This window comes from Panicum virgatum, chromosome 2N, assembly GCF_016808335.1.
Source record: "Panicum virgatum strain AP13 chromosome 2N, P.virgatum_v5, whole genome shotgun sequence".
NCBI classification, from domain to species: Eukaryota; Viridiplantae; Streptophyta; class Magnoliopsida; order Poales; family Poaceae; genus Panicum; species Panicum virgatum.
In genome coordinates this window covers 68,727,895-68,752,716 of record NC_053146.1, presented here as the reverse complement: position 1 = coordinate 68,752,716, position 24,822 = coordinate 68,727,895, and the positions used below count along the sequence as shown (strand labels likewise).

The window sequence follows — 24,822 nt, the reverse complement described above, 5'->3', positions numbered from 1 at the left end:
AAATAATATTATAGTATAAAGATATTAGAAAAGATAACTTTCTGGGTTGTGACATAAAGTAACATACCAATAGCATACATGATACATGGTATGAAGTAACTTGTGACTTGTTTATATGGTAGAGGAAGTAAGATTTGTTTTTGAAAAAGTAACTTTTATACTTGGTCCTCCCTTACTCCTCTTTCTTTCGGAGTCTTCCGGCGGCCGAGATGAAGTCTAAGGACTCTCGAAATAAAGCAAAAGGCGACTCTGACCACCTTGTTATCTCTATCGACGTTTGAGCAAGCAGTGCAGGTCCTTTTCAGGTAAAATTTAATGAAACCTAGTACCTAGCAAAAGTTTGCTTCCCCGTCCTGCTACCCATAATTTTGAAAGTCACGTGTAAGCAAGCAATGAGTATGCATGTATGTAGGTGGTTTTTAACACCATGATAATGATCATGTTATCGTAACGTAATTGTGCGTCGTCATCGATCAGCACGTGCTGCAGTAGTATTAGCATGGCGCACGATGGAACGAAAGTACGCGGCAGGGGCTAGCCCCTCTACTACAGGCGGTGGCTTCGCGATCGAGACGATCCATCCAGAAACAGAGGCCGCCGGCCGAGCCCAAACCATGGTCCGCACATCGTCTAGCTGCGAGGAGACACGGAGTATATATATAGATTTTTTTTATTTCTAAAACTTTACTAGCTAGCTAATATTCATTTTATGAGAAATTTGAATTACACCCTCGAACTATCACAGAAATCCAATTTTCAACTTTCAACTACAAAGTCGGATAGCACAGACCATCCAACTATTAAAACCAAGCAAATTTGGCCCTTGAAGTGGTTTCTAAGGTGGTTTTGTATTTTTTTAAAAAAATAAAAAAATTCTAATTAGATTTTAAAAATCAAAACTAATTTATTTTACATCAGAAAAATATGAAACTAGTACCATTTTTTTCTAAAAATGTAACCTATCTATTATTGCTCTATTAGAATTTTAGTTATTCAAAATAATAGACATAACTATAAGCAACCAAATATTACAAAAATAAAAAAATCGATCATCATGCCAATAGATAGATTACATTTTTAGAAAACTTTTGATACCTATTTCATATTTTTTATTTAAAATGAATTACTTATGAATTTTAAGTTTTAAATTTAAATATTTTTAATTCTCATAAAATGGAAAACCACCTTCAAAACTACCTAAGGGGTAAAATTTGCACTGTTTTAACAGTTGGATGGTCTTTGTCATCCGGTTTTGTAGTTGAACGTTGAAAATTGGACTTTTGTGTTAGTTCGAGAGTGTAAACCGGACTTTTCCCTGTGTTAGTTCGAGAGTGTAAACCGGACTTTTCCCTTTTCTTTTTTAACTTAAACTAATTAGCTAATAAGTTTGTGTGTTGCTGCGAAAAGTTATATAAATATATTGATTATAACATAATAATATATTATACATTATATGTATTTTACAGTAACAGAGTACGCGACAGCCGAGAATTTTAATCTTCTTTCTATTTTACTCGACATACAATAATTCTAAACGGTCTCGAATCTTTAACTCAACAAAGGGTCGCCCACCCAGATTTTGATTAGCACTCAGATCTACGGATCAAGAAAAATATTGTTTGCTTTAATAATATATAAAAGTAGAGATAGAAATAGTGATGAACATAACCTTTTACTGCTAGATGGATGCCTACGCTGGTGGTCAAACGGTTGAAGAATGGCACTCTCTCTCAGGCGGAAATGCACGCATGCTGCGTTTCTGCTCGATCTGTATGTTGAAATGTTGTACTAGTACTAGCAACTCGAGAGGCTGTCAAGCACAGATACAGAGCACAGCAAGATAACTGTGCGAAAGGACAGCAGAATGTGAGCTGCAAACATGCTCTCTTCGCATCAACCAGCCATCAGTATTTTTCTCTCACCACCAAACAGTACCAAACACCAACCATCTGCCAACCAGCAGTTTTTTTCTCCCATAACAAATTAGCACTAGCCACCAGCAACAGACAGCCGAACTAGTACGGCGGCGGTGAGTAACAGTGATGACTCACTCAGTAAGGTGGCGCGCTATTCACCAAGCGAAGCAAACGAACGAAAGCAGCGGCGGATCGGGATGGGACCCAGGCCGCCGCTCGCTATACCGAAAGCGACGGCTCCGGATTTGGGATCCACGGATTGAATCTGTCGGCTCGCCTGCCCGTCCGAGGAAGCTGCCACGACGCGTCGCGTTCGTGTTCCAATGCTTGCTTGCTTGCGCCTATAAAAACACGGTGCGGCACACGGCTCCGCTCCCCACCGCCTTTGGCCTTGCCACATCCTGCCATCCATCCATTCGAGGGCACCAAACCCGAGCACCACCAGCAGCAGCGCCATAGCAAGCGGCTAGCAGCGCAGCAAAAGCCTCCGATCCATCACCCAATCCCAAGCGCAGATCCACAAGAAGCATCCATCCATGTGTGGCGGCGCGATCATCTCCGAGTTCATCCCGCAGCGTGACGCCCGCGGCAAGCGGGGCCTCTGCGCCGAGGACTTGTGGCCGCACCCGGCCGCCGGCATCGACGACGTCGTCCCTGCCGCCGACGGCTACGAGTTCACCGGCGCCGCCTCCTTCCCACACGACCAAGGTAATAGAAAACGCCGTCGTCTACTTTCTACTTTTCAGTACGTACGTACAGAGCATGCTGCAACTACTAGTAGTAGTAGCTAACACCACGTACGCACGGGCGCGGCATGTGGCTGCTGCTTGCAGAGCCGGCGAGGAAGCGGGAGCGCAAGACCATGTACCGCGGCATCCGGCGGCGGCCGTGGGGCAAGTGGGCGGCGGAGATCCGCGACCCGGCCAAGGGCGCGCGCGTCTGGCTCGGCACCTTCGCCACCGACGAGGCCGCCGCGCGGGCCTACGACCGCGCCGCGCGCCGCATCAGGGGCTCCAAGGCCAAGGTCAACTTCCCCAACGAGGACCCGCCGCCCGACGACGACGACCACCAGGCGATGATGCCCGTCTCCCTCGTCACGGACTACGCCGCCGCCGGCATCGGCTTCTTCCACGGCCAGCACCACCCGTACGCGCCGGTCATGGCGGCGCTGCCGCCGGAGGACGCCGTGGCGGCGTACGTGCAACACCACCAGCCGTTGCCGCAGCAGGACGCCGGGATGGACATGTGGACGTTCGATGCCATCAACACGGGCGTGCCACTCTGACCACAAACAGATGCTGATGATGCATGCATCCTGCTTGGCTGCTGCTTCCTGTATTACGTTTACGTACTGCTGCTAGCTTAGACTTGCCGCTTGTTTAATTCCCAATACGTATCTGCCGCCGTTTTCCAATACAGCAGTAGTAGTAGTATTTCGCTAGGGGTTTTATACTTTTCATTATACTGTAGCTGTAGGAGAGATTTATCTCCCAAATGCAACTCTATCTATAGCTAGGGGTGGTCGGGTGGCAGTCAGATGAATTCTCCGCGAATAATAAATTGCCATGGATTTCATACCTTTTCGTTTCAAGTCGGTATCAGTACTGTGCAAATAAGATGTCACGCTGAGTTCATATTAACGAACTTGGAGAAGACAGATGACGGTTTTCAGACATGACCCATAATAATGATATGAGAAGCCCGAACTGGTACGACTTTTCCACATGGTTTACCACCCATAATGATATGAGAAAGCATATAGTATATTCGTAAATGGCTGACAGACACAAGTCAGATGGTCCAAAAAGGAGTAAAGTTTGATTGGTATGCAATCCGGTTAGCTGATAGGAGCAATATGGCATGAGTTTAGCTGATATCTGCCACTTAGACCTTGAAGCCCCTGCTGTTCCTCCTCCCTCTAGCCTACTCGAATTTCCGTCCCTTCGAGCGAACATAAGGCTTGGTGTGACTGTGTGGGACTCGAGGCGCAGGGCCAAAGTGCTTAACAGCTTCCCTGGCATTCTTAATTAGGGCCCCTCAGGAGAACCTATCAATGACAAGTAGTAAATTATGAAGACAGCTACATAACAATGAACTCTGGACAAGTTCAGCCAACACGTCAACACATCTCACGGGGCACACGGATGTCATAAGTTCATAACTAAACTTCTCCACCAGTTTTCTTAGAAAATTATTTATCTTTTGAAGAATAATAAAGGGTAGACAACAACCAATCTTGTACTCATAATAGTTGGAGTCGTAGCATTGTTTGACAGGCAGTGTGTTGATTAGTATGCATCAGTACACAGCATACTACCATTCCAGTGTGAAAGGTAGATATCTAAATTGAATGGCACTCTTCAGCATACTGCCAATGTAGTTGGTTGTGCATGAAACAGCCCGCAACAGTTGAAATAATAACTTAAAGAGCTATCTCATGTGAAAATTTGGAAATCTCTCTTCACAAAGATAAGAATTTTCCTGCCAAATTTCCGTCGCAGGTCTAATGTAGTGGGCCGCACTTCCAAAGCAACAACTAGTGAGGCAGTAATATTTGAATAAGAAATTTCCAGATTAAATAAGCATGTACATGTTCCTATTCACATTAGGGTAATTTCATTTCAGCAAACAAACTAATTTCGGTTGGACCATTTGACACCAGGGCAACAATAAGCAAATGCAATGGGCTGGTAAGCCAACCATGTAGTTGTATGCACCTGTTTTATCTCCTTGGCTTGTGTAAACACCCCAAGAAGAAGGTAAAAGATGCAATCTATAACCAATTTTAGCAAAGCTACTCAATAACTACATGAACGATCCATGAATCGAATGTGATCTAACAAAAAAAAAACTTGCTTGGTTGAAACCCACTGATCAGATTTAGAATCGTTCATCTAGGGGCGCCAAACACAATTACTTGTCTGACTAAAGAGAATGGTCTTCTACAATCTAGATGTCAGCCTAACTTATAAAAGATATAAAACAAATTCTCAGGCATCGATGCTTAAAAGCATCATTGCTAGCAAGCTGCAGGTGAATTGCGGACTTAAAAGCTGTACCGTGTTCTGTCCGAGCGGTGCACGGAGTGCAAGTTGGTCGAAGGTGAGGCACTCTCCACCGGCATTGATGATCCTGGCCCTCGCCGTCTCGGTGAACCTGAGCGCGCACACCTTCATAGCCGGCACCTCAGTGATCCTCTTGTCGTCGGTGACGGTGCCCACGATCACAGCGATCTGGTCACCGTACAATCCCACGAGGCACAGTCAGACCTCAGTAAGAAAAGCTCGCCTCACATCACAGGTGAGGACCAAAATGGCATGACTACCTTGCCCTCCATGAACTTGACTAGGCGGCGCATCGAGAGCGGCGGTTGGTTGGTCTTGCTCATGAACAGCCGCTTGAGGATCACGGCGTTAAAGTTGCTCTTTGTCCTTCGAACCAGGAAGCGTTAGAGCTGCGTGCGAGGAGCGAATCGCGTCAAATCGGAACCGCCTAGCAGTAAATGAATGGAGAGGGGGTTATAGAGCATGGTCGGGAGGGGTGCTGACCTTGACGAGGAGCTTGAGGTAGACATCGTCGGACTTGGGCGCTGTGCGCTTGGTCTACTTGTTGCGGCCGCCGGCGACGAGATCGATACCCTACGGGGACAGGATGGGATCGTCGTGACAGTTAGTCTCGGAGTTCTGAAGACGATGAAGAGGATGTCGAAGAGGCGAGGCGAGGTTACCATTGTTGTGTGAGTGTGACCGCGGCCAGGCGGCGGCGGCGGGGGGTTTTTTTTTTTTTTGTTCTAGTGCGGGATGGGAGCGTGGAAATTAAATACCGGGGGTTGAAGTGTATCGTGGGTGGGCTGGGTCATTTCTCTTGTGAAAGCCTGTCCAACCCAGGCCTGCGCAAGAGAAATGGCCCAGCCCACCCACCACGATATGCATGTTGATTAGGCCCAATATCTGGATATTGTCTGGTATTTATTATTATTACTGTGTACTAATGTAGCATGACTGCATGAGCATGCTTTACATATTTTCGATTGCTCATTTCGACGTAGGTCTCATACCTTGCGCTCGAGGTGGAAACAAAAACTTGCTTGGCCAGGCTGAACTTGGAGGCCTCGGTATAATGGACCTAAATTTATTTGGTTACGCCTTGAGGATGCGTTGGCTCTGGTTCAAGAAGACTGATGCTGCCAGGCCCTGGGCAAGATTACCAGATGTCACTGAGAGCGTGGTCATCGACATGTCAATGCCTCAGTGTCTGTGGAAATTGGCAATGGGCAGAAGGCGCTATTCTGGCTGGACAAGTGGTTGCAGGGCAAAGGTATTCAAGATCTAGCTCCTTGTTTGTTCAGTTCGATCGGACCTAGAATCAGGAAAGGGAGAACGGTCGCTCAAGGGCTCGCTAATGACGCCTGGGTACAGCATATCTCCGGGGCCCTAACTGTGCAGGTTATTTTGGATTTCCTCATGATATGGGAGGCAACTAGAAATGTGCACCTACAGTCAGATACGCCTGACAAGTTCATTTGGAAATGGACGGCTGATCACTGTTTTTTACTACTTCTGCATACCGGGCTTTCTTCATTGGGCAAACGGAAATCTATGGAGCCCGGTGTCTAAGGAAAACACGTGCGCCAGGGAAATGCAAATTCTTCATTTGGCTGATCACTGCTTTTTTGCTGGACGGCCGAGAGACGGAAGAGGCACAATCTACAAGATGATGACTCGTGTGCACTTTGCGCCCAGGAGTCGGAAGCAATCACACATTTGCTACTTAATAGGACGCTACTTATGCTGAACTGGCACGAACTTGCTCCAAATGGTCAATGTCTTGATCTCGCCGACTGGTGGACGACGGCCCGCAAGAGTATAGCTAAAGCTGAGCGGATGTGTTTCGACTCCTTGGTTATCCTCACCTCTTGGATGCTCTGGAACGAGCGCAATAGAAGAACGTTTGATTACAAGTCCAAGACTGTCCCGGAGCTCTTGGCAAGTCTGGAGGAGGAAGCGATCTCATGGCTTCTAGCTCGCTTTAGGCACCTAAATGTGTTTGTAGCTGCTGTTTGTAGTTTTCACGGTCGCCAAATGATAAGCATGTAATAGGACTAACTTTGTACGAAACCTCTCTCTTCTCCCTCTCAATGAAAAAAGTGCTAAGGCACGGTCGCGAAAAAAAGGTGGAAACAAAAAGATAATTTCTTATTTAATATACAAAGGTAACTTAATTCTTTTCCTTAGTAGGGATTGGGAAATGTTTTTCCCTCCTTATTTCGCACTACGGTAGTAAGGGGTCCGCATTTTTCTCTTATTGGACATTCTCGTCACTTTCATTAGTTAAGTCGGATGAAACTAGCTCCAAATTACCTCCATAATTCGTGGGAACTTTTATAGTGATGGAGCAAATGGAGATGAACGCATTTTACTTAAACTAAACAGACGGCGCAACGTAGGAGAAGCCCCGAGGGAAGAAGACCATGCTGACGAGGAGCCGGAGGCCGGAGCGGAGCGTCCCGGACGTTGGGAGCGTCGCGTTGCAGGAGGCCAGCGGGGTGCCCACCACGAGCTCGCAGTGGCCGGCCACGCTCGACGGCGCCACCGTCGTGTTCACCGCCATGCGGAACCTCCCCTTGCCGTCCGTCGTCGCGTTCGCCGCCAGCAGGACGGCGCCGTCGTCCGTGCACCGCAGCTGCACCACCGCGCCTGCACACGCCATGGCAATCCAAAAGCAAATCGATCGGGCGCCAATCCAAAAGCAAGTGAACGGTTGGCTACCTGCGAACCCTGGAGCAGAGCCCGTTCTCATGGACGTGCCATTGTTGCAGGGCACGAAGCCCATCACGACGACGTCGGCTTGGATACGCGGCGGCTGGACAGGCGGCGCGCCAGACGCGAGCACGCTCGCTACGGCGACCACGATCCCCAGCAGGAGGACCGTTTTCGACGCCATGGCCATGGGTATGACTGGAGAAGCGGTTGTGCGCCAGCTGTCACTGTTCAGTCTCACTGCGCGTACCTGAGGGTACGGTGGCGAACTTCGGTTCGAGCTGTATATTGGTTCTTCAGTTAAGAGTGTGCATGCGTGTTTATATGGTAGCTTCAAGGCAGAGTCTGATTTGATCTCCTGATTTTAGATGCTACTGGCCCGATTAGTGGGATATCCATGAACTTATTGTATTGTGTTTCTGCATTTCTGACGGCAAATTAAAAGGGTGGTGCTGGGGAGTGACTGGCTGACTGCAAATGTGGAGGATGAATAGCTAACCACTGTGATTACTGAACCAATGCGAATCGCTATTGCTGTTGTTTCTGGTTCCTTTTCTCTTATCTTTTATTTGGCAAATTGTATCTTTTTGCATCATGCATGGTAACTAAATTCAGATGTTAGCTTCAATTCAGAGGTTTTATTTAGTCAGTCAGCAAAGTGATGTCGAAAGTGAAATGATGAAAAGCAGTGCTGCTGTTAGGTATGGGCGCATGCCACACTAAACTTTTTGGGGGTGCTATTTCTTTCTTCTTCTTTCTCGGCTTTACGTTCTTTCCCGTCTTTATTAAAAAAGCAAGAACGAAAGGGTCTCTTTGTTTACAGTGCACCGGTCACGATTCGTTCGGTAGAAAAAAATCCTAGTGTCAGCTAAAAGGCTAACTCAACACATGCTGGTGCTTAAACCACTAGCAAGTGCCGCTTTACTAAATGCGTAATAAGATATTCTCTTCCAACCAAGCAACAATACATCATCGTCAGCTAAATATCCTTGTTTACTATGCTAGATAAGATTATTCAAATTCAAGAATGGGAAGGTTGGAGAAAAATGGATCAACAACGATGATACATGCCGTGGGCAGGTTTATCTTCAGAAAGAATGCTGACCAACAGTATTGACGCTAGTCATGCAGAAGATGATACAAAAAGGTTCAGAACTTGAACCTTCCTGGCTTCCTACGATTTCTAGTATCCAGATTTACGAGTTAAGGAGGGCTCTCTCTGTGTAGTTGATCCAGCGAATTAATAGTGTGACAACTGTCCCAACTAGTAGCAGGAAGTAATTGGAAATTAACAGCGAATTTCTAGTAGCCTACCGTTTGCGAAAAGGAGATTAACAGAGGAAGTAATTGGAGTACTTTGCAGAGAGAATGTCCAAAAACATGCGGTTAATAGTAGGTAGCAGGACTGCTGCTGCCAATAAGCTTCTTAAATTATATGTGGTATAGTAATAGTAATATATAGTGTGACATCTGTCCCAACTATTTACTGTAGTTTGGTTGCTACTTGATGATATACTAGTAATCTTGCGTAGTATATATGTGTACCTAGAAACCTTTGCATCTCCCACAACAAGGAACAACCTTTTGACTTACAGAGATCACCATTATCCACTGTAGAGTACAAGTACAGCATGCAACTATTACAGACGAGACGAGAGAACTTGACATGTGAGATGCATGCACGCTGAGATCGACGATCCAGCTAGCTAGCATCGTCCTCATCAATCTCGCCGGGAGTGGAACGAGAATCCGGCGGGGAAGAGGTGGAAGATGCCGCCGAGCAGGCGCGTGAGCGGGCCCTGCAGGTGGGAGACGAGGCTCCCGACGTCGGTGAGGTCGGCGTTGCACTTGATGAGCGGCGTGTCCACCACCAGCGTGCACCCGCCGATGAACGCCGCCAGCGCGCTCGTCATGTCCAGCTCCATGGCGAAGGTCCCGTTGGTGTTGGTGGTCGCGCCGGCCACAACCTTGCCCGCGCACCGCAGCTCCACGTCCGCGTCTGCAGCAACAGGTGATGAACAGGATCGGAAGAAACAGGACGTCCGATCCATGGCGTGAGCCGATCGATCGAGAAGCTACTGCATGCTAGCTCCAGGAGTGATCTGTTGAGCTCGACGACGTACTCGGGAACGCGGGCGAGGTGGCGATGTCGATGAGGCTGCCGGTGTTGCAGGGCACGACGCCGGTGATGACGAGCCGGCCCAGCTTGCCGAGCCTCGCCTCCGAGGTGCCGAGCGCGCACGCCGCCGCGACCACGGCGGCCGCAAAGAGGAGGACGGCCTTGGATGCCATCTGTCGGAGCGCAACCGGCCGGCCGGGGAAGCTACGCAACTTTGCTGACCTCGATTATTGCTTGTTTAAGGAAGGAAGGCGCCTAGCTAGTATTTATAGACCCGGAAAAGGTACTACCGGTTTTACTGCTCATCACGATATATAACTGCACTGGGTTAGTAGTATTTTGCAATTTTTAACTGCTTTGACCACGATCGGAACTACCAGATGTGTGCCGCGTAACGCAAAAAAGACAAAAAAAAAAACAGTCCTCGTTGAAATTAAAAGGAGGAGAATGGAAATGCAGGCGTGATGATTGCTGAGGAACTAGCTTTGCTTGGGATAAATTCGATGGCTCTGCTTTTGTGAAGCAGACGGCATGGAGGATGGATGCTCTGCGCCTGTGGATCGGAGTGTGGTTGGTTGGTGCACTCACGGGCTGAGTGCTCAGCTGCTGGTGTCGTGGGATTGTAAAGAGAAGAAGATGCCATGGATGTCGGCAGTTGTTTACTCCAGCAAACAGCATCAAGAACAGCAGGGCCAGCTGGAGGGATGCCGCTAAGCTATAGGGAAACAGTTATCGGTTGGCGTGCTCAGACGACTGACGAGGCTCGGCTAGCTGAAGCTGGCATTTTGTTGGCACTAGCAGCATCCGAGTCGAGCGAAGCAGTCACGGATCAGATCAGGAACGAGTGCTGCACCCGGGAGCTAGTAGTCACTGGCCGGCTGGGTGTACCCTCCACTGGCGCCTTGTGCGCGGCTGCCAACTCGTGACGCTCTTCTCCATTGGAGCTACTGTGTCTGTGCAGCAGGATTGGTTTTTGTGCTTCTGTTTGGTTTGGGCAGTAGCATACGTAGTATAAAATTTGACTAATAATTAGAAGTACTAAATAAAGTCAAATTACAAAACTAACTCCACAATTCCTGCACTACTTTGCGAGATGAATCTAATGAGATTTTTGGCCGCACGATTAGAGGTTGGTTACTGTAGCATTATTGTAGCCAATCATCTATTAATTATCGTCATTAAATTCATCGCGAATAGCTACACCCATCTGTGAATTTTTTTTGCAAATAAACTTTATTTAGTATTTCATGCATACAAGATTCTTTTTTGCAGCGCGAGTTACACCCATCTGTGTTTGGTTGCCCCCTAAAAACTTTTTGCCCCTTTGATCACTAAATAGGGGTATTAAATGAAGTCTAATTAAAAAAACTCCATAACTATGGTAAGCGTAGCAGTACTGTAGCTAATGAGGTCTTTGACCGTACGATTGGGGGATGGCTAGACATGGTTACTGTAGCATCACTGTAGCCAGTCATGGTGGAACTTGGCCCATTAAATTCGTCTCGAAAAATTACACCTATCTGTGAAAAAGTTTTGACAAATAAATTTTGTTTAGTACTCTCCGTCTCCGCGCCTACATTTATCTTGTTGTGAAAAAATTTTCATCACATTAACCAAACACGGCCCAAACAGGGCGCGACGAAGCTTTTGAGGCGTGGGGGGTGCTTTGCTTTTTCCCAGCGCCATCATTGGAGAGGGTCAATTTTCAGTGCGTGCGGGGTGTGTGTGTCGTGATCAAGTCGTGGGCTTTTGAAAATCCAACCCAGTTCATGGGCTCTCCGTAAATATGGGCCGTCGATGTCGAGTGGGCGGCAAAGGAAAGGGAAGCCTAACCGTGGGCTCAAACCATCTAGAAAGTTGGGCCCAAAGGTATCACAGTTGGTTGCTTGCTTGCCCGAAGAAGAAATCGCTAACGCAACGCAAGTAAATAAATAAATAAATAAACCGATTTGATGGCGGTAGGTACAGTGTTCGGTGTGACTCTTTTTACCACCATTTTACGAATCAACACAGGCTGAGATGAAATTATGATGACATCTGACCCCGGTGGTTTTCCTCCACCCGTCGTCTTGGTCTCCCACTCTCGCTGTCCATCCATCCATCCGTCCAATTCCCCGGGCGCATCCATCCATCCATCCATCCGCTGGCGATGGCGAGGCGAGGAGTGCGCCGCGGGATACGCAACCCGGCCATTATCGCGCCGTGCCGTGCCCGTCCGAGAAGTTCGAATCAATTCCCTAAATGCCATTGAAATTTTCGCCAATTCTTTGAATGCCACTGAATGGCATTGAAGATATTTTTTTTGTGTCTATGACATGTGGGGTCAATAACATTTAAAGAATTGGCTAAAATTTTAATGGCATTGAAGGAATTGGCTCGAGAAGTTCACCGGGGGCCTCTTCTTCCGTATGTGGCGGCCGGCAGCGCCGTGGTCGCCGTCGTCTGCACTGCACGCCGATCGATCAGGGCTCAGCTGTGCCAAAAGGCATTACTCCTATTGGAAGCTTGCTTAATTGCTTGGTTATGTTGCTTACACCTGGTGGAGACTGACGCATCAACGACAAATAAACAGGAGTGGCAGCAGTTAGTTTTTAGCTGTCTTTTATTTACATTACAGGTCGTCGTGGTCATCTGCAATAATTGATTTAGTATTTTCTGAAACTCCTGCGTGGTCATCTACACTGGTGCTACTACTACACGTGCAAGCGGCAAGCCCATGGCCTTGTTTGGTTTTGTCCCCGTGTTATTTTGACCGCTAATTACGGTGTCAAACAAATCCAGTTTACAAAACCAACTTCAGAACACCCGCGCTAATGACCTTGAATAATCTAATGAGGTCTTTGACCGCGCGATTAGAGGATAGTTACTGTAGCATCACTGTATCTAATCATCGATTAATTACCGTCATTAGATTCGTCGCGAAAAATTACACCCGTCCCTAAAAAAATTTTGCAGATAGGCTTTATTTAGTACACCATACATGCGAGATTTTCTTTTCGGAAAACGTGCTCACTAAAATCCTTGCGAAACCAAACAAAGCCCATGTATGACACACACGACCGTGTTAGGGTTTTCGTCGTCCGATCCTTGGCATTGCTGGAGAAGCCCGCAGCATCTTCTGAAACAACTCCTCAGTGGATTCTCTGTCTGCCCCTGATAATCAACTGTCGACTGACAAAACAAAGAGCCTTCCCTGCAACGTAATTATATAACTAGTGCCTGCCAAATGTCAGTAGTAAGTGTATGCGTGTCGCCGGCCGGCAGCCCGGACGGCTGCCTCGCCTGCTAGTTCGACTTCCACTCCACTCGGTCCCGATTCGATCCACGTCGGCTCCGCCTCTCGACCGCTGTCATAGGATCGGAGACGTGCTCCGATCCGCCGCCGCGCGCCACTCTTGTGTTGCTGTTCCTGTTCGCATCGCAGAGCGAGCTGAGGGTCCATGCATGGATGGCCATGCCGGCCGCTGCTAATTAACTGCTTTGTCAGCGACGATCGATCCATCGATAAATGATGCATCATCATCTCCATGGGCGCGCGCGATTTGTTGGCAATTGGCAGGGAAACTACGTACGTACTAACTGTGACCAGGAACATAGTAAGAGCATCTCTAACAGTGTTCCAATAATCATTTACTAATAACTGGTATTGGGAGACATTCCAATAGAAACTTTATGATTATTGGAGGAGTTACTTTTGCAGTCTCCCAATAATCTCGTACCAGTCAAATAATTTTATTGGGAGAATCACAACTCCCTCTTTATTTATGGAGAGTTGAGGTGAATTATTGGGTTACCCAATAACTAATGGGAAAAGGGAAAGGTTCAGAGAGACTGCTGGAGCACTATTTTTTTATCAACTCTCCCAATATGATAGTTGGATTGGGAATCGAAGGACTGCTGGAGATGTTCTAAGTACAGCTAGCTAGCTTAGCCTTAACTTGCGTGACACACTGTCCACGTATGCAGGGGGCCATGATCGATATATAGGCTTGCGTGTCAGGTCAGCTGCGGATCGAAGGGATCTGGGGCCGGGGTCGCCTTCCGACACAGGTTGCAGGCAAGCAAAGCTTCTTCTTCTGCTTCCCACTCACACAGCCTTCCCATTCATGCTTCTGCTAATATGATTTCAGGCGATGGGGACGCCGGATCCCTGCTGCGCCTGCACCTATCTCCCTCCAGCTCTCAAGCTGATTAATGGTTGCCTGCTCCAAAACACTCCACACCACCGCCATCTCTCTTTCCCCGTTCCTGGTGTATAAAAAGGGAGGGCTCCTCCTTCCTCCTCAGCACTCCTCGCCATTCCATCGAGGTCGAGAGGATGATGAGATCCATCGGTGAGAGGGACCACGCTGGAGAAGCAGGGCACGTGCATGCATACGCTCTCCTCCCATCTCCATTCTCCATGGACCGGACGGAGAAGCTAAGCAAGTATATATATTGCACGTGTTCTCCTTCTCCATCAAGGTCTTTCTCACTTTGATTTGCTGCTATATATGGCATCTCAAGCTAATTAAGCATTGGTAGCCCCTCGCCGTCCGCAACCAAAGGTATGCGACCATACGGATAGATCCATGTTCATCTTCTGTCCAATGAACCAAGATGACAGTGCAGCGCTGTTCATGCTTCGATTCGAGGAATTGCTAATTGATTCCGGCCCCTTGATGCATGGTTCATGTATGCTATTGCTAATAACTTGTGCCATTTGTCTCCTCGTAGCTTCATGAAGCACCAAAGAGTGCCCTTACTTTTTATTAATAAGGCCGATCGAGTTATTAATTTGTCCCCTCACAATAATGCATTTTTTTAGGGACATAATGCATATATTATTGTTTGACAGAAGATCGTATGCAGCTTCTTCTTGTCTGCAGTATAAGATCACAAGTGTCATTTTCGCCTTTCTCCTTTGTTTATTGTACGACCATGACGCAGCGGTAGAAAAATTTGAAACCCTTGCCTGTTGAATTCTTGTCCTTGATTCTGTCAAAGTCGAGTTTAACTGTAGTCCAAATGGGAAATGTTGCTATCAGAAATAATGAATTAAGAAAGCAATTTCCGAAAAAGATAATTACAAAAAAATGCACGTGACGAACAAGTACGTGCACGCCTATATAGTTTATTTCAAGTAGACGATTGTTTTCCTTTTTTTGAAGGTAGTAGATGTTTTTTTTCTTGTTGAAAGGTAGTAGTAGACAATTGTTAACTACTGCAATATGGATGGGTACGTCAGTTACAAGCATTCAGTTGCGGTCATCAAGGATTACATTACCGGCGATACAGCATTTATCAGTGAGCTCCGGTAACGATAATCGGTTGAAAATCGGTGAAAAATCGCCAAAACCGATCGGTAAAGGGACCCAAATTCAAAAAAACGAAAATCGACAATTTATCGTCGATAATCGATGCAAACCGAACGATTTATCGCTTCGCCTACTGAAAATATGTTTTGGCAGTGGAAAAAATATAAAGGTTTGATAGCATTTAATTTTTTAGGTTATGTATTGTATTATATTAGATAAATTACACATATATGCACAATTTTGCACTTGAAGTCAATGCCAATCTTCTCTCCATGTTCCCAAACTAAGTCCTGATTATCAGACATTCACCTGCAAGAGGGAAATCGAATCATGTCTGTGTCAAAATTATGCTACGAATAAATGATACTCGCTCTTAATTTGTACCATTTAGGCATACAATATAAAGTAAAGGCATGCACCTTATTTTCCTATTTAACATAGCATATTGTACAACAATAAACTTTTCTCCGGGACTAATATCTAAAACTGTAGCCTAGATTTTAGATCTGTGATACAACCAACCATCCAAGGAATATTGTATACCAATGTAGTATATTTGGCCAAATCGGTGAGTAGAAATACAAAAGAAGCTGACCTGAACTGAAAATCATCTGATACAAATCGATAATCAACGATTTACCTCGATTATCGACGCCACGATCACAGCTCCCTCGCTCCCAGCTGCAGCATCATCGATAATCGCCGCATATATATATATATATATCGATTATCGGCCTTAATCGCACAAAAATATTTTTTCCCTAAGCAAATAATTATTGCTTTCAACATGTGACAACACTCTGAAATCAAGAGAAGGTCTAGTTTTTTATAAAAATAAGTTCTCTACTTTTTATGAATTTTTTAAAATTTTTGAATTTTCCATTGAAATCCACCGAAATTCCAGTCGGTTTACGTTTTCAGCTAGCATCGGTAACGATAAATTTCACCGATAATCGCGATTATCGAGCGGTTTTGTATTCCATGGCGGTCATTATCTACTGGATCGTGCCGTGGCCTAGCGTGATTTATTTGTTGTGCCAATTATTTTCATTCTATCTCCAACAATTACCCGCTCCTAAAAATTATTTTTCCAGAGGCGGGTCAACTGCTACAATAGCCTCGCTCCTTTTTGTAGGAGCCGGTTGCCTTTAATTTTGACCCGTTCCTAGAAAAAATAGGACGTTCCTACAAATTATTTTCGTAATAGTGCAATGTTCTATTGCGTGCCATGCAAAATCTTTGCGAATTTATCATCACCTGACAAAAAGCCACACCTTCCATATATATATGCATGCAGCGCTGCATTGCAAACTTTTTTACCCTCCGGTTCTACCGGTGATCCTCTATTTGATCATCTTTACCATCTTCATTCATGTTGGTAGTTTTGTTCCATAAGGGGAAGAGATTATATTAGATGAACCATCTGAGGTGGGTTAGAATAATCAAGTGCCACGTCAAAGCCAAACAGCGGTCGCATTTTAATTTCTTTTCGTTAATTATTTTTTTGTTGATTTATTCCATCCTGTTGCCTAGAAGAGAAAGGCAGATGACACACTATAAAAAAAAATAATGCTACAGACTTATTATGAGAAACTGTATAAACTATTTGTGTTAACCCTCTAATTTATTCCATTCATGTATTTCCTACTGGTTGGTAGATGATGCGTCATCAATCGACTTTTGGACACGAGCTAAAGGTATTTGGTCGTTGGAAATTGTGTGGTAGCGACTTAACCCATGTCCAGGAAATTGTGTGGTAGCGACTTAACCCATGTCCACTAAATTCGTTCTACCCATTTGTTTTTGTTGTGAATTGTTGCCTTAGTGGTGTACGTATCATCTATGGGCTTTTCGGGTGAGTCTAGGGACATTATTGGGAACCAAGTGCCTATTCACAGGTAACTTTGTGGATGTTGCGATGATGCCCATTCACAAGCAACTTTGAGTATCTAATAGTGTTCACCCACTAACTCATTCATTCAACTCATTTCTACAGGTTGGCGATGAGTCATGGCCGGCAAGGGACGTGTTGGGACTCATCAAGTGACATGTTTGCTTCATCCTTTGGTCCACTATCATGGTGGAGAGGGACAATGGATGTACGTGGCTACGGATATGTGCATGCACCCACAGCCAGAGAGAATGCTTCTATAGCTGAAAGACATAGCCAGCAAGTTGATATTTACTTGTTCAATTTTGAAACCAGCTTACATTTTTAGAAAAATTTGGTACCAGTTTCATATTTTTTCTGATTCAAAATGAATTAGTTTTGACTTTTCAAAGCTAATCAGATTTTTATTTTTTTTAAAAAAAATACAAAATCACCTTGGAAACCACCCCAAGGGCCAAATTTGCCCTATTTCAACAGTTGGATGACCTATGTTATCCGATTTTGTAGTTGAAGGTTGAAAATCGGACTTCTGAGATAGTTCAAGGATATAATTTGGACTTCTCCCTCCCAAAATAATTCGATTTGTCTTGACATTACAATTGGTATATGCTTTAGAGGAATTCAAATATAACTTAGATGTACGGACACCTCAACTATGTGTTTACACGTACATTTGTAAACTAAGAGAGGCATAAAAATCATAAAGGTAAAAATACACTGTAAACTTGCACCCGCATAGTAGTTGTTGGGCTATATCTCTCATCTCCTCTTTGCTATACCTGCACTGGCCCGCGTACGGTAGCATCCGCGTATCACAGAGAGCGCGCAGCACGCAACGTTTTCGCTGTGGCCATGGCGCAAAGCACAGAAAGGAACAAGCGGGGAGTGCACGTACTTGCACGAGCATGGCCACCAGCCCACTATCCTTTGCGCTGTCGGGCAGGTCGCACACAGTCCAATTCAGTTTCCCGATCAACGAGGAGGCCGGCCGGCCGGCCGGCCGGAGCTCCAGTCCTCCTTGCACAACGCCGCCGCCGTAGGTGTAGGAGTAGTGTACAGTAGTAGCGAAAGGAAAAGCAAGAATGCGAAACGCACACGCAAAGGCACGATCGAATCAAAGAGCCCGTCACTCAGTCAGCAGGTCAGGTACTGCGTGCACTGATCTCCATGCGTGTCTCCCGGGGGACGACGACGACGACGCCGCCGGCCGGAAGGAGCAAGGGTAGCCTCCACGGACGCGCCATGGAAGCCGGGATTCGCGGGCGGCGCCGATCTGACGGGATTTACAGCGGGCACACTGTATCACTTTTTGTTTTGTTTCTGGTAGATATTGTCCTACAATGACCTAACTAGGCTCAAAAGATTCGTCTCGCAACGTACATCAAAACTATGCAATTATTTTTTTATTTACCTATATTTATTACTCCATACATATGTCATTTACTACATTTAATGTTTTGATGTGATGGAGATGTGATGGAAAGTTTGGTTTTTATGGGGGGTTTTTGGGAACTAAACGGGGCCTAGGAGTAGGCAGCTGCGCACACCGGATTCTCACCGCCACCGTCTGCAGCTCTACTGATGACCGCACCTGCACCGTTCCGTTGCCTTCGGAAACGTACTGCTCTCCATTTCCATCCATGCCAAACATCAAGCGAACCGTACTGGCAGGACGCAGGCTGCAGTGGAGAAAAAAAGCTGTCGGCGGGATTGGCTGATGCGACGGTGGTGTGTCGTCTGTGATGGAGTGTATGGCGTCAACTCTGACAGGCAGTCCTGTTTGGTTTGGTTTTTTTAAGGGAACAGTAACAATTTGACAGGTAATTATGATGTAAAAAAATTAGTTTATAAAACCAACTTTAAAAACCTTGTGCTAGGAACCCTGAAGATTCTAATGAGATTTTAAACCGTGTGATTTGAGGATGGTTACGGTAGTATCACTGTAGTTAATCATCAATTAATTACTGTCATTAGATTCATCGCGAAAAATTATACTCATCTCTGAAAATTTTTTGTAAATAAACTTTATTTGATGAAGGGCAGGCTAGAAAATCCGTTCTAGGAAATCTAGAATGGAATCAAACAGGACCAAGTGATGTGCAGCTTGATGGCTGCGTCGAGTCTGTCGGTCTACTCCATCGCTCGCTCCATGACGCAACGCAAGCTCCTGAATGACATGTAGCTTGCGGCAATGGCCTAGGGCATCGCTGGGGACTGGGGTGGGGCACCCGCACCACTAAAAACGCCGCACGCGACTACGCAAGCGCCCTGTCCCTAGGCGTCATTGCTTCACTGCGCCTTGGCTTGGCTGGCAGACTGTTGGTCAACCTGGGCCACGCACTGCCTGACACCACAGAAGCAGCAAGCAAGCAGCAAGCAGCAAGCAGCAAGCAGCAAGCAGGCTGGGCTCACCGTTTCATCTTGGGTTGTAACCAGCATGGACTGGGCTCTCCGTTTCGTCATGGGCTGTAACCAGCATGGATCGTTTTGGGCCGTACGCCGTTATTTTCAGTTTGGTTCGACGGCCCGGTAGTTAGAACTCTCTCAAGTAAGGGAGGAGTGGTTGGGAGCTCCGCCGGGAAGCCCGCCAACCAAACTGCTCGCGACTCAGCCTGCTCGTCGGCGGCAAGCCGGCAACGCAACGTGCCACAGCCTCACAGCGCGTTTGCTATGGCCGCCTAACAAGGGGGCGTCGGCGATGGGTACCGCGGCGAATCCTCTACTGCCGTCCCTCCAACCGCAACACCAGCAGCCGGACCTGCTCCGCCTGGTGGACGAGCTCTGCGCGTCGGGCCGCGCCGCCGAGGCGCACCACCGCGTCTCCCTCCTCCTCCTCTCCACCGCGTCCCGCCTCGACGCGCGCGCCGCCAACGCCATCCTACGCTGCCTCCTCGGCGCGCGGACGCCCCTCCTCACGCTCCGCCTCGTCCAGGCCGCTGCTATCGTCCCCTCGCTCCCCAACTACAACCGCCTCCTCGGCCTCCTCTGCCGCGCGGACCCGCCGCCGATCTCCGTCCTCCTTGCGCACCGCCTCCACCTCCGCATGCGCGTGGCTCCCAATGCCGCATCCTACGCTGCGATCCTCGACGGCTACGCGCGCGTCCCCGACCCCCGCGCCGCGCAGAAGCTGCTCGACGAAATGCCCCAACGCGGGCTGGCCCCCAGCTCCCTCGCGCGCTCCTTCCTCGTCAAGGCATTCCTCCGCGCCCGCGACGTTGATGCCGCCATGGACCTCGTCCACAACCATCTCTGGCCGACCATGGCTGCCACGGATGGCCATCAACTTCGAGAGGACCAGGAGGTTATCAACGCCGCGTTCGCCGACCTCGTGCAGTGCCTGTGCGCCGAGGGGTTCTTCCACGTTGTCTTCCGGATCGCTGAGGAGATGCCGCAGAGGCGGTGCCACGTGCCTGATGAGTTCGCCTACGCGCAGATGATCGACTCGTTATGCCGATCGGGGCAGCACCATGGCGCATCCAGGATAGTGTACATCATGAGGAAGAGGGGTTTGTGCCCAAGCGCAGTCTCCTACAACTGTATTGTTCACGGGCTGTGCACCAGCCCAAAGCCTGGGGCGTGCCTGCGGGCTCACCAGCTGGTGATGGAAGGCACTTCTTTCGGGTATCGCCCGAGGGAGGTGACATACAAGGTGCTTGTTGACGAGCTGTGCCGGGAGAATGAGCTCACCAAGGCCAAGGATGTCTTGGAGCTGATGTTGCAGCCCTCCAGTCAGTGTCGCAAGGATGGGGGTGAAGATGCTGGTGACGAGACCAGGATAAGGATGTACAATGTGTTTCTTGGAGCGCTGCGCACTGTGGACAACCCAAGTGAGCAACTTGGCGTGCTTGTATCCATGCTGCAGGCTGGATCCAAGCCGGATGTGATCACCATGAACACTGTCATCCATGGCTTTTGCAAATCTGGGAGGGCCCAGGAGGCTAGGAGGATCCTGGACGACATGCTCAACGGAAAGTTTTGTGCTCCTGACGTTGTTACCTTCACCACACTCATATCTGGATACCTCGATGCAGGTGATCACGCAGAAGCCCTTGATGTGCTGCACACTTTGATGCCTAGGCGCCGGTGCTCCCCTACTGTTATCACTTACAATTGTGTCATCAAGGGACTGTTTGGCCTCGGGCAAGTTGATACAGCAATGCAGGTGCTTGAGGAAATGAATGCCAATAACGTTGCAGCTGATTCTGTTACTCATACTGTGGTGATCAAAGGGCTCTGTGATGCGGGGCAGCTCGAGAAGGCAAAGGAATTCTGGGACAACATCATCTGGCCGTCAGGTATACATGATGATTATGTGTACAGCTCAATCTTCAGAGATCTCTGCAAACAGAGGAAACTGGAACAGGCATGCGATTTCTTATATGAATTGGTGGATTGTGGGATTTCTCCCAGTATAGTGTGCTACAACATACTCATAGACGCTGCCTGCAAGCAGGGATTGAAGAAGCTAGCATATCAATTAGTCAAGGAGATGAAAAGAAATGGCCTAGCACCGGATGCTGTAACTTGGAGGATTCTTGGCAAATTGCATCACTATGAAGAGGAAGAACAAGAGGAGCACCAGCTTCCGACAGCTGATGTGGGTCGAAGTTCCCCAGATGACAGATTGGAGCCTCTTGTCTTGACTAAAGAGATGCCTTTGCTTCCACCTTTGTCGTCATCCGAAAACATCTATGATGTTGATGAGAATAATTATAGCACGGATGAGTCTGAGGAAGAGGTTGGTTATTCAGCAGATATGGCTAATAATAACAAAGCTAAGGCTGAGGAGGTTGGATACTCAACAAAAGTGACTGTGGAGGAACCACCAGATAATACTGATCCAACAAGGGGAACAGCAATTGATAGGGGTGATATAACTTGGGGAGATGGCCTTAAGAAGCCAGATAAACAACCTTTAATAAGAGAACCACTCTCTAGAGTGGCCAAAAGGGTGTTTGGGATACAGTAGAACAGGTGTTGCTTCTAGTCCTGCCTGAAGACTTTTTTTTGAGGGAATAGTGAAGTCCATTAACTGATAGTCTGATAGGCGCAAGGAGATCCTCGGCCACCAAAATCTCCATGCCTGCAGTTCAGCAAACTGAAAGTCTTCGGTTAGATTGTGCTGACTGCTGACAACTGCAAGTCGGCTTACAACTCTTAACTCTCTGTGTTCGTGAAGAATTTAGTACAGGCCGATTTTTTCTTTTTTTGAAGCGAAAGACTGTGGGGGAGTTCCCCACAGCAAAATTTATATAAAAAAGAGAACAAAGTGAGTTTTACTTACAGATATACTTACAAAGCAGAGGGGAAAGAATATACAAAACAGAGGGATTACAACAAGGGAAAGACTCTAGCCACTGAATAATACAAGAATGTTGATCCTCTCTAACTCTAGATGCACATGCACTTGATCCTTAAACTTCCGAGACCTGAGTTGGATTGTTGGAGAACCTTGGTAAATTTTTTTTGAGTTTTGGAGATTCCAGATTTCCCATGTAGCAATAATAAAAATCTCCATGAAGGAGATTTTCTCTTTCTAGTCTACAGATGTAGCCCGATTTGCTCTTTCTAGTCTTCAGATGTATATAACTGGTATTGACGCAAAGGTTTCTGCCTTTTGTCGTCCATTTCCAGAAACTCGTTGTCGTATTTAACTATTACTGGCTGTTCCTGCCTTTGAGATGCCGTGAGATGCCGTGAGAATATGTACATGAATTTCATGGAGCATACAAAATATTTTGCCAGACTGCGCATTCTTGCATCCATAGCCGATTTTTATCCTTCTAATGATAATTTTAATTTCGTATGTACACGATCTTTTCGGATAGACAAATACTGATTTTTACCCTACTACTAATAACAATAGAATTCGGATAAGCAGTCGGGAGGCAAGCAGAAAAGTAACGCTGATAATTTGCACACCAAAGCAATATAAACTGTAGGCGTCAATCAGAGTACAAGCGAGAAGTTGAGAGAAACCCTACACACTACTTTTCTCCGTTGACAACTTAAACTTGCTTGGACCAAGAGTAGGCACTCAGAAGTTGAGGCGACCAAATGTAAGGATTCTTCAAATTAACCATCCAAAATTCACCACAGCATAACATGAGAAGATAGGTGCAAATGACTACGGGTACAAGTATCAAATTTCAACAGGTTCAAAACTGAGATATAAGTTGAATGCACTCTAATCTTCCTCCTCGCCCTCATTCTCGGCGATGTTGAAGTACCGGAGCTCATAGACAGTGCGGTCCTTGTTGGCTGCAATCACGCGTAGCCAATCCCGCACGTTGTGCTTCTTCAAGTACTTCTTGGTCAAGTACTTCAGGTACCTGATAAAAATGGAGAATGGTTCAATCCGATTAAACAGAACTAATTACCGCCATTAATAATATCATGCCAGATGCTTAAAGACAGCACGGAACTGATGACAGAATTAAATTGATCTTCCCAGCCAGTGTTTGCTTGAGTTCAGGTTAAGTAGATGCAAAACAAAAGGACCTATGTTACATGTCTGCCAAAGGATTGAAAATATGGCTGAGCATAATGTTACAACTTCCAAGCATCCACAATAATAATGGTAGCTTGTTAATCAAATGCCAACCCCTATGCTACAAATTCCAATGGCTGTTGACACTACACAAAATCACCTGAAACTGCACAAAAATGCTAAATCACGGAAGTTAAACTACACAGGATCAAAATAGACTAAACTATAACCAGCGAATGTCTGCGGTCATTGACGAATTCATATATACAGTAAGCTTAGGGACGGACATATGTTTCTCCTCCACACCGAAAAATACACAACTTATAACAGCTGAGTTAATTGAATCAAATAACTGAAGGACCAATCAAATAGCAGAGACTACGTGATATCATGAATACGCAGAATAGAAACTACACAGATCTGCGCACAGATAATGACAACCCGAGGAACAAATGGTAACAGGAAGAAAGCACCGTGAAACAGGAGGTCATGGCATACCTCTTGGAGAAGTGCCCGTCGGAGGTGACAGAGACCTTGGTCTTCTCGCGGGAGACGGTGACGGAGTCGCCGAGGCTCCCGGCCTTGCCGCCGGCGACCTTGATGCGCTCCTGCAGGAACTTCTCGAGCGAGGCGATCTCCATGATCTTGTCCTCCACGGGCTTGGTGCAGTCGATCGTGAAGGTGACCGAGCCCTTCTTCTTGCCCCCGGCCGCGCCGGCCTTCGCCGCCACCACACCGCGCGCCATCTCCCCTGCCCCTCCGCTGGTGCTCGGGTGGGTCGTGAGGTGTGGCGGCTAGGGTTTTTCCGAGACGAGAGAAGGGGATGATGCGGCTGGTGACATATATATAGGCCACGTGGGCTGCCATTCGAGTGCGGCGAGTTGTTGGCGGGCCGGTTTTTTTGAGCGGAGTGACTTGGTTGGGCTTAACTGGACCGTTCCTACAAGAGGTTTTCGCTGGGCCGTTGAGTTCAGATGACCCACGTTGGTTTAAATTTTTAACGGATTGAAATGGCCCACTGGACTAACATTTCTGTCTCTCTTTTTTTTTTCCTCCATTTTTTGGGTCTCAAGGAAGATTTTTACCGTGTGTTTGGTTTGGGGTTGTGTGGGTTGGGTTGGCTCCAACTCTCATTTTGGGGATGGCTCCAACCTTTGTTTTGTTTGGTTGCTGGGTCGGGTTCGTTCCAGTTTCTTGTTTCGTTCGAGGACTACAAAGGGTTGGAGCCAACCCGTCACTTGTTTGGATGGATGGATTGGAATGGACCTGTGGACCTTGTTCCATCGATTAGTCAAGTCTGCAAAACAATGTCTCGTTCCTAAAGCCCCTTCAGGAACCATGATCTATGCC

The 24,822-nt window shown here is 47.0% G+C and overlaps 5 protein-coding genes and 1 pseudogene across 5 annotated transcripts; 2 read left to right on the top strand and 4 right to left on the bottom strand.

The window, feature by feature from the left end:
* Positions 1-2,305: 2,305 nt before the first annotated feature.
* Positions 2,306-3,493, top strand: LOC120659043 (ethylene-responsive transcription factor RAP2-3-like). The gene is made up of 2 exons (XM_039937116.1): positions 2,306-2,624; positions 2,750-3,493. Exons 1-2 carry the CDS (start codon positions 2,453-2,455, stop codon positions 3,199-3,201), a joined length of 624 nt encoding a protein of 207 aa, XP_039793050.1. The 5' UTR covers positions 2,306-2,452; the 3' UTR covers positions 3,202-3,493.
* A 307-nt stretch (positions 3,494-3,800) lies between these two features.
* On the bottom strand, positions 3,801-5,678 carry LOC120659042 (annotated as a pseudogene).
* A 1,408-nt stretch (positions 5,679-7,086) lies between these two features.
* On the bottom strand, positions 7,087-8,100 carry LOC120662162 (phylloplanin-like). Its single transcript, XM_039941283.1, has 2 exons — positions 7,685-8,100; positions 7,087-7,612 (listed from the first exon to the last, which is right to left on the bottom strand). Exons 1-2 carry the CDS (start codon positions 7,863-7,865, stop codon positions 7,341-7,343), a joined length of 453 nt encoding a protein of 150 aa, XP_039797217.1. The 5' UTR covers positions 7,866-8,100; the 3' UTR covers positions 7,087-7,340.
* Positions 8,101-9,056: 956 nt separating this feature from the next.
* On the bottom strand, positions 9,057-10,299 carry LOC120662161 (phylloplanin-like). The gene is made up of 2 exons (XM_039941282.1): positions 9,799-10,299; positions 9,057-9,674 (listed from the first exon to the last, which is right to left on the bottom strand). The coding sequence occupies exons 1-2, from the start codon at positions 9,965-9,967 to the stop codon at positions 9,397-9,399; spliced, it is 447 nt and encodes a 148-aa protein (XP_039797216.1). The 5' UTR covers positions 9,968-10,299; the 3' UTR covers positions 9,057-9,396.
* Positions 10,300-19,565: 9,266 nt separating this feature from the next.
* LOC120662160 (pentatricopeptide repeat-containing protein At3g18020-like) lies at positions 19,566-22,667 on the top strand. Its single transcript, XM_039941281.1, has one exon. It carries the CDS (start codon positions 19,681-19,683, stop codon positions 21,949-21,951), a length of 2,271 nt encoding a protein of 756 aa, XP_039797215.1. The 5' UTR covers positions 19,566-19,680; the 3' UTR covers positions 21,952-22,667.
* Positions 22,668-22,883: 216 nt separating this feature from the next.
* On the bottom strand, positions 22,884-24,300 carry LOC120662158 (60S ribosomal protein L22-2-like). Its single transcript, XM_039941280.1, has 2 exons — positions 23,971-24,300; positions 22,884-23,314 (listed from the first exon to the last, which is right to left on the bottom strand). The coding sequence occupies exons 1-2, from the start codon at positions 24,216-24,218 to the stop codon at positions 23,170-23,172; spliced, it is 393 nt and encodes a 130-aa protein (XP_039797214.1). The 5' UTR covers positions 24,219-24,300; the 3' UTR covers positions 22,884-23,169.
* Positions 24,301-24,822: the final 522 nt, after the last annotated feature.